Source organism: Alosa sapidissima, chromosome 13, assembly GCF_018492685.1.
Source record: "Alosa sapidissima isolate fAloSap1 chromosome 13, fAloSap1.pri, whole genome shotgun sequence".
Classification (NCBI taxonomy): domain Eukaryota; kingdom Metazoa; phylum Chordata; class Actinopteri; order Clupeiformes; family Clupeidae; genus Alosa; species Alosa sapidissima.
The window spans coordinates 15,096,987-15,109,236 of record NC_055969.1 but is presented as its reverse complement, the minus strand read 5'-3'; the positions used below and the strand labels follow the sequence as shown (position 1 = coordinate 15,109,236).

Here is a 12,250-nt window from a genome sequence, read left to right as displayed (position 1 = left end):
GGTTTATGGTCCAGAATATTGTTTTTGTGTTCTGTTTGTGTTTTGTCATGTGGTTTTCAGAGCCATCACGCAGGATGAGATAAAAGTGAAATAGTTTATTTCAAAAGTATTTTAAACATCACACAGGCGGGTTTTTTATTTCTCAGTACGCAGGATAGGACAGTGACCAAAAAATGGGGGTTGAGTGAGACAAACATGCTAAAGAGGAAACAAATACTTAAAGAAGGGGAAAGATGCAGAAAGCACCAGGGAGAAATTTCTTGACCAAACCATTTTGGGGTGTTCACCAAATCCACCGAAAGCCACATATTTTTCTAACATTAAAACAAAATAGGGAAAATACACAATTGTCACTCACACCAAATCACTACACGTGAGTTAAGTTTTTTTTTCCGTTTTTTTTTTTTTTTTAAATCTCACTTTGCTTAAAATTTGAAAGAGTTGGTATGTAATTACCAATGATCTTCTAGAGGGCCTCACGTTTACCTTCAAGCCTCCACTCCACCAAACGAGGAAAATGATTGCATGCTTTTACAGATTTAAGGGCAAATTTCACAACACAGGCAAAGACCAAAACATTTTTAACAGGGCGGGGTTATCTTATTAACAGCAATGAACATAAGATTTGTTGTGCCCTAGATGGACTGATGAGCTTCACTACTCAACAGTCATGCGCTACAAGTTGGTTGAAATGGCATAAGGTTTGTTGATTGTTTCTCCTTTGTCCAGATTGAATATGAAAACAAAAACAAACCTATCCAGATGATTGGTCATGAGGTACTTCTAAAAGATGACAGACTAGGCTAATAGGATTGATTGCCTTTAATGCATTCCGTGGCTTAGCCATATGACTGTATGAGAACAGAAAGGGGTGTCTATAGTTTCTCACTATATTTATCCTGGGTTCCTCCTCTCTTATCCTATGCGTGGTTTCTTTGTGTTGACCCAAATTTGAGCATTATAAACAACTCAAAACAAAAATGACGAAAAGTAAAACAAACCTGAAGCTGTAACAGTATAATGTACATTCATGCACACGTGCACGCGTTAGTGGAGTTCAACACTGTTGGATTGTGAAGGGTTTAAAACCTGCATACGTGAAGACACAAAAGTGATCCGGCACACACGTTTCTCAGCCACACAAATTTCTCACTTCATCGTTGCGTCATCTCTTACCCTCTCTCCTTACAACTGAGAACATTTTCCGCCATTCTGTCTCTGAGACAGAACACCTGATTTATTCTTTCTGTAATCATTGCAGTAAAATAAAAACACCATTTTTTTTTGTCTTTCGCTCTGTGAAATCCTTCCGATGCCTTGGCCTTGCAGGTCTTGCAAGTACTTCCTGTCTTTCACAGGACAACCAGGACGCCCTAAGGTTAATTTCACCTCAAGAGCCGGACATTTCTATAAGATCAGTCCAGCCTTGCCAGATGTTTCCCACCACCCCCCTACTCCCCCTCTGGCAGTAAGAGCGAAGCTGTTTTAAGTGCGCCTCATGGGGGCTCCGACCTGCAGTAGTCCTCCAAGTTCCCATGGGCCTTTGCAAGAAACTGAGGTTGGAGGCATCGGTCTCAACAGAGGGAAGGGGTGGGGGTGAATTAAAGGCAGCAATGTGGATGGAGTCAAGAAGTCGTCACCAGCCCCCTCCTCCCCCAAACCCTCCTGGAGTGTGAGTTGGGAATCCTCTTCTCCCAAAGCCTTCCTCAGCTCTCTCTCTCGCTTGCCTGCTCTGTCAGGGCTTGCCATTGATGTTGATGTTGACGTTGCCGTTGGTGTTAAGGTTGGAGGTCCGGCGGCTGAGCAGGGACGCGAGGATGTTGCGGGGCCGCGTGGGCCGCGACGGGGACTGGGCCAGGCGCACCATGCGGGGCGAGCGCCACACCTTGATGGTGGAGTCGTCGCTGGCCGAGAGCAGCAGCTCCTGGTCGGCCGGACTGAAGGCCACGGAGTTCACCACGTCTGTGTGCTGCAGCTTGGCCAGGCAGATGTTGTAATGGCGGTCCCAGATGTAGCCGTGCTTGTCCTCTGCACCACTGGAGGCAGAGCCAGAGCGATCAAGAATGAGAATGGAGGGTGGATCATGTGGCATTTGGCTTTAGTCAATTGGTTGACACAATATGATACTGCAAACCATTTCATCCAAGTAAGGCTAAACTTTACATTGCCAAAAATGTTGCCTATAAAATAAAATGAAATAAGAAATACTACTTCTACAACTAACTACTAATTCATATTTGACACATGGATAATAATCCCTTATCAGAAATCAGCTAGGGAGACCCCAGAGTGCACACAGGGAGTGTTAAGACCAGGTTACCTGGCAACGAAGTCCCTGCTGACATCCAGGAAGATGAAGAAGCACTCGTCGTTGGGCGTGAATGCGCGGTGGGCCCTGAGGCTCCGCCTCTCCTCGCGCAGGCTCTTCAGGTCGATGACGTGCAGGTCAATCTCCTCGGCGATGGGGGGCGGAGACATGGGGTCAGAGATCACGCAGTTTGCCGGCCATGCTCTGCTGTTCACGTACAGGTACCTGAGAGGGGAGAAGGGCCACCAAAGGACTTCAGTCAGAGACTTTCTATTGAGGAGACACAGCACTCAAAGAATCTCCCATAGAAATGTATGGGGTTAGTTCCTAACGCAAATATGGTCGTCTACACATATCCCGGCCCATCCACCACCTAAAGTTAACATGTGAATACATCATGCCAATCATGTGGTATGTTGTGAATACACTGTGCCAATCATGTGTTGCGATCTTGCAACGCAGTTCTGCCCGAAATATATGCCTGATAAGTGCCCAAAGTGCGTTGCAATATGGCCGCAGAGTGGAGGGACTTGCCTAAAAGGACTTTGCTTTAGTTTAGTTAGCAAGTCACTATGGCATCAACCTATGACGACTTCCAAAAGGTACAGTCCATGATGCTGGCAAAACAAATCTTGATATTTGACTACATAACAAGCCAGTCAAATTATAACACTCCATCCCATGCTCCTGAAATCCCCTTTGGCTACATCACTATCTGTAGACGTCATGACAATGTAAAACCTCCTGCACTGAGGAATTGCTCAGCTGATAAAGATCTGACCTGTTATATATATATATATTATATAAATAAAAGATCTGAGACATTTGGCAGCAAATTGCCTTTTTGTCATCATTTGACATTGCACTGACCCATTGCAACAGTCTGGTCACTCCTAAAAATTAACAGACTAGCCGTTTAGTATGATGAGTGGGTGTGTGGGGTATTTCCCTTGATTGCGGTCTGCTGAAACCACATACCTACACTACTCACACTAAAACAGTGACACATTTGTTTATGTTTTGGCTAGTAAAGAAGCAAAATGTTAAGACTGCAGTCTGACAATCCAGACAGGAAGTGTCAATGAGAGCTAAAAATAGAAACCACGATGACCTCAGACAGACACGTCATTACAATAACACAATCAAAGGTGACCTAAGACTTCCCCCTAGGTTATTGTTTTGGCAGGGCGACTCCAAATAGAAAGATCTTATTGTATTGTATCACCCCATTGGCAGTGCCATTGTTTTTTGTTTCCATGTTAACAATGACTGTAAATCTATTGCATGAAATGTTTTCTTTCAACAGATGGCACAGTCAACTCATCAGCCCTGGGGCCTATTCCAGAGAGCAGGTTTTGTTAAAAAATCTGAGTTTGTTAAACGTGAGAAGAGGGATACTCTGGGTTTCCCGTTCCAGTAAGAAACTTAACTCAAACTTTAGATCAGTTACCACAGTGAATATGTGTACATATCCTGCTCCCTAGCAGGTTTTCTGGAACAAACCCAGTGTTTCTCCATATCTCCTCCCTCCTGCTGAGCTGTTATTGAACACATGGGTTGTCATTTTCTCCTCTGTCATTGCCCCGCAAGGGCGAATTAATTTGCGTAGCCTAGGCTAAGCCAAGGGAGGATTTTGAGATCACAAATATTAACCTCAATCAAACGTTATCATTTTGTAATTAACATATCATTTTATTCAGTTGGTTAGTAGCCTATAGGCTATGTCACCACTTTTTCCACCTATAAGCCCATTACATGTTATTTAAAATGAATCAAGGCTACTTTATTAAACTCATTGACAGGTGCAGCAACATAGTAGCCTAGGTTAAAAATAGACCCTATACAAATAGTAGGCTAATATTAGGCTACAGTTTGTGATGCTTATGCCATAAAAAAAAATAATAATTTGTGCTGCTTTTGAAGTCATTTTTAATTCACTGGTCAGGAAATATAGCGCTCATAAAACAATTAACAGCACAAACAATTGTAATAATTTGTTGCAACAACCAGTTTAGCCTAATACTATGACTGTCCTGCATTTTCCTTTTTTGTGTACACCGTGCTCGTAGGGATAACTTCTTAAATGGAGTGACGTAGGAAGTAGTTTTCTAACCAGTTGCCATGGTGACTTGTCATTTCTGAGCTCCATTGAAGATGGCTTTTCCTATTCATTGGGCACACGCTGTACTCAGAGTAAACAAACTCTGTGTAGACTGAACTAACCCAGGTTGATCAACCCAGAGATCAGGGTTACACAGAGAGTTTGTTAAACCTCCTTTCTGGAATATCCCCTGGTCTTTCCATGGATGTGAAACCAGTGCTGTGGTACATTTGTTCTGGCTTGTGTCTGTCTCTCTTGTTAGAGTGGAGTATGTGTGGTTTCTCTCAGTGTCAACAGACACGTTACACATGTAAGTGTTGTAATTTAAAAACTGAAAATTACAGACCCAAGACCCCAAGGTCATCTAACTGACTCACCTGTGGTCCGGGGAGAGGCCCATGCCAATGATGTGGCCGTGAATGTCGATGACGTGATCAAGCGAGTCGAAGAACTCGTCTGAGCTGCGCTCCTCGCCCAGAACGGGCCCACAGGTGGTCATCTGGTCCGGCATGATGCGTTTGATGCCTTCAAAAATAGAGGACATTAATACAAACAACAACAACAACAAAAATGGTCTTAACTTCTTAAGTAAGTATGAATGGGTTAAAGCTCTGATACGCAATTTCAAGTTATAAATATGCAATCTTATTTTTTTTAATTCTCTGCAATATCAGGTACAATTTCAAGTAAACACTCTGGAATGAGATCAGTCGCCTGTCCAAGGCCCTGTAAACAACCGCTGAACAATTTCAGGACCCATGTCTGTGCCCATATCTTTATCAGAAAGGACAAATATTTTAAGGGTTTTTCAACAGGCCCACCAATCATGTTGTGGCAAGGAAAGGAGAGTGCAGCATTTAAATATGCCAAATGAAGTTCAGTTCTCAGGTGTTTATTTAAATATCTAATACTAATAACCAACTAATAACCACTTCAGATTTTAGATCATGTAGAAGAGATACGAATGCAGACGCATTTACCACATTGTTATAGTGAGGTTAAGTAACAGCCTGAACATGCAAATAAAAACAAAAACAAAATAAGAACACATGCACACACACATCCATGAAGATGAGAATATGTTCGCACATACAGTACATAAATGCACATACACACACTTGTCAGGGGTATTGACAAGGACATTTATATACATACACACACACACACACACACACCTATTTGGTGGGGGGAGTAGGTAAGGCTGCCGGTGGTGAAGAGCAGGTAGGTCTTGTCCTCGGACCCCTCGGCGCCGCAGTTGGAGAGTGCAGACGGATCGGACGCTTTGGTGTGAGACTGACCCATCAACATGGCCACTTTAGTCTCCAGCTCGCGCTCCTCAGTCACGCCACTGCACCGACCCTGAGAGAGAAAGAGAGAAGGAGAGAGAGAGAGAGAGAGAGAGAGAGAGAGAGAGAGAGAGAGAGAGAGAGAGAGAGAGTTAATGACTAAACAAGAGGAAAGAAAATAAATGACCACACAGCGCGACAGAGAATAAATGACCAGAGAAGAGAAATAGGAGAAATAACCAAATGAGAGAACAGGGTGTAAGAGTGAGGCAATGAAATGGCAAGGAGGAAAGAAAGATGAAAAAATATAAAAATGAAAGATGAAAAAAATATAAAAGTTGAAAAATATGCAAAAGGAAGAGACACAAAAGCACATAGTGTATATAGTATATACAAAAGAAAAGCAACAATAACTGATACACATACACACACACACACACACACACACAGTCACCAGAAAGTATAATTTGCCCACATCATTAGGTGTGCAATTAACATATTTCTATTACATTCCTATTATAACACCAAGCGAATTGCCAGATATTTACCTTTTACAAATAGTAAAATGGGACTCCGAGAAAGACGCTGTGCGTTGAAACGGTAGTTGGCACCTATTAAATACCCTGGGTTCAGCGGCGAAGGGCCTGTTGCTGATTCTATGATCCTGTTCCTTGAGCACCAAGGGGCTAAAGCGCAAGTGATACCCATCCTATTGCTTTTACAAATAGTGTTGAACACAAACTTCAATCGGTCATCCTTCTTTGTAACGCCCCTGCAAGTGCACTGCCATCTGCTCCCCGCACCCCAACCTCACCTGGATGACGCGCTCCAGTGGGGCAAGCTTTAGCTGGGGCACGTGAGCCGCCAGCGGCCTCACACCTCCATGCGGCTGCTGCTCGTCTTCCTCCTCGTCACACCCCTCCTCTTCCTCCTCGCTGTCCGTGCCGCCCAGGTCAAAGAGCAGCGGCTGGTGCTGGTTCTTGTGGCCAGCCTGCTGGGCCAGGGCGCGGGCCTGTGACTGGGCCTCATAGTCCAGCAAAAGGTCCGGCGTGTCGTGGCGCCGGCAGTGGGCCACCATAACCGTGCGAATGGTGCTGGCGTTGATGTTCTGGATCTTGAAGAGGCGCTTAACCACGTTCACGTTCTCAGACTCCACATCCTGTCCGAGGAGTGGGAGTGTTTTGTTAAGTTAAAGATTTATTATATATTTTATAATAGACAAAGTTACATTTCAGTATGAGTTTGAACTATATGCGTCTTTGTGTCGGGGAGTCTGAGGAAATAAGAAATATAAGGAAAACACAAAGCCATTCAACAATTTCTGGTCCCTTACTTACTTGGCCTAGGTACTATTCATAGTCAGATAGTTATCTGTCTGGTACCTACAATCTTACTGCAACTTACATGGATATATAATACACCCAAGCTACTAACCCACTTATAAGTAGGAACACTACTGTCCATGTAGTAAGCTATTTGACCACTAGAGAGCAATACTGCACAATTCTATTTAAAATCCTTTTAAATAAGGGTATTTATACACTTTTCACTAAAAATTCTTACACACACAAAGGAACTAACAAAATGCCATATCCCTATCATATGTAATTTAATTGCAACTAATCATGCGTAATAACACTACAAGTATCAGCAATAAACATGGTGACTGAATCCCTCTAGTGGATGAATGACACATTGCAGGTACACATTCAAAAAAGGAGGCATCAGACCAAAGTTTCTCTTGTGATACAGCAAATATCTTAAAAGGTCAATACTGTCCTTGACTACAGGCCATAATTACTGTCAATATTTGGCAATATACATCTTATACATACATACATATACAGTTACATCTTTGCCTGTCATACAGGCGGCCTGAAGTGCAGCCAGTCCAAACAATACACTGCTCACAAACATGCTTCAAATGTTTTAGCCTTTAATGGATTACACAGAGAGGGTGGCCTGCATGTGAAACAGAAACAACTCTCCAAACAATGCGTATCTGATGGGACAGGACTGGCTCTACAGGATGTGTCTGTGTCTGCATCTTTGTGTGTATACAATATACTGTATATGGATGTGTACTTTTGTGTCCATCTCTCTTATGCAATGTGTGTGAATGTAAGTGTGAGTGTGAATGTGAGTGTGAGAGAGGGAAAGAAAGAGAGAGAACAGACCTGGAAGGCTTTGTTGAGCCAGAGCACAGAGCAGGAGGTCATGTTACCGATCCAGTGTAGATTGCCCGAAATTAGATGGGTCTCATTCAGCCAGCAGCCAAAAACATCATAGGGCTTATTCCGCACTCGGGACAGAAGTGTGTAATTTTCTACAAACAAAACACACACACAGATATGAACTAACTTGCATAAAACAATGTATAATGCATAGTGTGCACATTCAGTGACCAGCAGGATTACTGAAATGTTATTTACAATTTAAACATACCAACCAACAGGATACATAACACATGCTGTAACCAGCCACACATAGAACAGCCAATAAAATCAATGCATTACCTACACTTTCAATGGCTACTCTATATATATCCCCAACACCTTGTTGCTACAAAGAATTTAAATTTACAAATGATTAATTCGTTATTTCTTAAAGTCGCCCAATGTAGTTTTGGGTATTTTTGGCAACTCTAGAGCTACCCCTAGAGTTGCAATTTATATTTATATTTTACCTTGTCGTTGTAAATACTTCTCAAGGCTTGAGTGCTTCCCTCTGTATACACTGCATGTGCTTTTGTTTTAGAGCCAAAGTACTAGCAACAGGCAAAGACTATCTCCAAAGAGCTACCTGTATATCTACCAACAAGGTAATGTTTCACGATTCTCGCAAGATGAATCCGGGTCGACAAGACCTGAAGTTCCAAGGCTGGTTTTCTGTCTGCGGGTCGCTAACCAGCTATGCTCTATGGATATCTCTATGGCTATGCTAGATGAACAATTACCCTACCCCCTAAGTTTGTTTACCATCAAATTGGCTTCAAAGCTTTTATACTAAGGGTGCAGTCAGGGATTTTACGCGATTTCAAGCCCAAAACATTTTTTGTCACATTCAGTATTCATCTCCTCACGACCACTAGCTCCCATTCCGTGAGTACACCGTGAATTTCTCTAGGAATACTGGAGGTTGATGTGAGCTACTTCTCTGGCATGTTTCCTTGGTCCTTGGTTAAAATATAACGTACGTTTTTTGCACAAAAGCATCTGCTAATAAATTTAAATATGAACATAAACACAAACAAACACAACTTCCTGTGAAATCCCTGACTGCGCCTTTAAGGTAAAAAACTTGCATAGTGCTGCTTTAAATCATCCTTGAAAACTGAATATCTTAACTGAAATAATCTATTCAGCACAGTCCTTTAACCATCATTTATGAGGAATATGTGTTTGTTTGCTTACATTGATTTGTTGATGCTTGATTTTACAAGGTAATGTCTACCTCACATCAAGCAATTGACTAATTTCATTTACAGTGGTCATGTGATGTAAAGTCCTGAGCCTGAACACATAATCAAATAGAGCCCCACCTCAGCCATAGAGGCCAACAGTATTGCGAATGTGACCGAGACAGGAATAGAAAGGGAGAGAGAGTGAGAGAAGGAAATAAAGAAAAGAAGAACAAGCCAGAGAGAGCTGTGAGGTCTGGGAGAGTGAGAGAGGTTGTTTACACTCTTGACTAAAGACAATAACCAGAGACAGAAAGACTAGAAAAAGGGACCAAACAAGAGTGAGCACCCACCTAAGCTGATGACGGCGATCTCCCCCGAGGAAGAGTGGTGGGGGCCTAGGTAGACCCCGGACACCAGCAGAAGGGTGTCGTCAGCATTGAACTGCGAGAACTGCGTGTAGCCCCAGTTGAAGTCCCGCATGCTGGAGCTGTGCACCAGTGCGATGGTGCCGTCCGGACGCTCTGTGTCCCAAAGCTGCAGTGGGCAGCAGACGGACAGGGACAGAACGAATCAGAATAAGAGGCTGAAATAACAACAACTGACCAGTCAGTATGAATTGCGTATGAAAGCAGATGGGGCGTACCTTGACAGTGCAGTCCTTGGAACAGGAGGAAAAGCGGTGGCCCCGGTGGGAGAAGGCCAGGTGCAGCACCTGGTCATGATGCTCCTTCAGTGTCTGCACCTCCACACACGGGATACAGTCGTACAGACGCTTGAACTCTCTGTACCAGGACACCGCCGCTGGGTGGTGGGGGGCAGAGACGGAGATGATTTAGAATACAGGATACAGAACCACTCACTGCTGGAGATTTCTCCTACACTACTGCTCCTTCTAATAGCTAAGATATCCATCATCATCATAATAAAGGACCACTACTAATAAAATAATTATAGGCAGATAACAAGAATTATCATTATTTGTTTAGCATTGCTATAAGTGCAGTTCAAAGTGCACCATGATCAAAAAGAAAAGAAAAACAAACAAACAATAAAGCTTATAAAATGTGTGATTGCAATAATAATAATAATAATAATCATTTTAAAAAAGCAAACACATCTTTCTCATGGCATAAACAGTAAACATCTCGCCTTTGGAAGTGCACAGCTCCAGCCAAGGTATAAAGATGTAGGTTATACCTGGATGCCTTGGCACGGACCGAGGGATGCGATAGTAGCTGTAGAAGAGCTCTCTCCAGAGGAACTCATCCCGGGAGACCGCCAACCACTGGTGGCAGGTCAGGCCAGCCTTCAGCACTGCATTATGGGGAAGATGGTGAAAAATTTCCAGCACCAGGCTGTCTGGCAGGGCAGGGACGTCCTCCATCCTGACATCCTGGGACATCAAAAAAATAAAAAGATATTTGTACAGAGCAGACCTGATATGTTATGTGTATGTTGCACGTCACCCAAGCACTACTGCCTTTACAACAACAGAAGCTCATAGTGAGGCCAGATGTCAAACAGAGATGCATTTTGATCATATTTTTTTACCGATCCTATTTAGTTGTGTCAAAGAGTATAGAAGATTATAGAAGAAAGGGTTCTATACTAGGTTCTATCCTAAGTTGTGGTCTCTTTGTAGGCTGCCAGTGGTTTGAACTTAAGCTTACACAGACTAATTTCAAGCAGTCTGCAACATTATGTCTGTAAATGTTATTTAAAATGTTTAGTGTACATTAAAAACATGAATTGTTTTCTTTATGACTCTAAAAATTTTCGCCCAAAAAGTATAATGCAGCCATCCCACTCCCTAGATTTAGCCATGACAGCTGAGAGCCATCACGAACTTGTGACCACACCACGCTGCTAATTTGAGCGATGGGTTGATGTTCCCTACTATGGGTGTCCTGTCAAACAAATGTGGTAGAGAACACCGATATGTAAGGAAAGGATATAATTGCTGGCACAAATTCCCAAATCACACATTTCATTTCAAGCATTTATGTCAAGGCAAAACAAATGCCGAATTGGAGCTCTTCCCGATTAACTGTCTAACGTTAATGCATTGGTATGGTACTCTCAATATCGGGTTACTTCAACTAACTGGCTAGCTAGCTAACCAGCTTTGCAAAACATTCCAAGCAGACCCTTGACGTTATCATAAAATATTTCTAACATAAAAGTCACGCTGATGTTCATGTCAATGGTCTAAAATACCTGCTGACGTGTAAATACAATTAAACGGACACTCCCTTGCTAATCGGTTTGCTTTTTGGGTACAACATTATTTTGCTGGCACATGAAATGTTATTTTCGAATAGCTAGCTTCATCGACAGCCAGTTAGCTAGTTAGGAAAACAAAGCTGTGACGTTACACGTCCAAGTAAAGATACCACGATTTTTTTTCATTGACAACATAGTAGACACGTATAACCTAGTTCATAAACCACGGCACCCTAAAGATCACAGTTTGCAGTTTTGATATCTTGATTATTCTCCTGATGTCAGACAAGATTTAAACGTATGGAACCGGTCTTGTTAGCTTGCAAAACTTCCAACAGAACAGCTAAGGTTAGCTAGGCTAATGTTCACGACTGGGTATCTTGCTAAGCTGATTAGGCAAATAGCTAACCATATCCACAAAACGAATTTGGTGTGCATCACCGGTATGGTAGTCAGCACAACGTTTTTGTTCTAATATCACCAAAGCCATCATCAACTGTTGCAAACTTACCTGCCAAATAGCAATATTTACTGAAATACGACAAAGGCTAGCATCGGCTAGCTCGTCAGGAAAATGACAACAACAAGCTGTTACTGTTACACCGGTCAGAGACGATTCTTCTCCCTAATTCAGACAGTGCGAATCAATTTACAGCTCGTCGATAGCAGAGATGTGCTAGGCCTGTCTTCAGGTAGCCTATCTTAAAGGTATTTTAAGGTATGGTATCTTCAATAAATGGTTATCATAGTGGAACTTACTGTATTTACTTCACATTTTTAGTTCTTTTTTTTATTTAACTTTCCAGATAATAAATGGATTAACTTCATCCATACATAACCTTTTTTTGTTCAATCATAGGCCTATATGTGTCATGAAGTATGCCAAAAATATAGCCTAGTCTAGTGCAATAGTAGCCTAGGCTACTACT

General features: G+C 42.4%; 1 protein-coding gene across 1 annotated transcript; it reads right to left on the bottom strand.

The window, feature by feature from the left end:
• Positions 1-75: 75 nt before the first annotated feature.
• Positions 76-11,967, bottom strand: fbxw5 (F-box and WD repeat domain containing 5). Its single transcript, XM_042059706.1, has 10 exons — positions 11,833-11,967; positions 10,296-10,491; positions 9,742-9,899; positions 9,449-9,632; positions 7,873-8,021; positions 6,510-6,854; positions 5,585-5,768; positions 4,787-4,934; positions 2,321-2,533; positions 76-2,036 (listed from the first exon to the last, which is right to left on the bottom strand). Exons 2-10 carry the CDS (start codon positions 10,480-10,482, stop codon positions 1,736-1,738), a joined length of 1,869 nt encoding a protein of 622 aa, XP_041915640.1. The 5' UTR covers positions 10,483-10,491; positions 11,833-11,967; the 3' UTR covers positions 76-1,735.
• Positions 11,968-12,250: the final 283 nt, after the last annotated feature.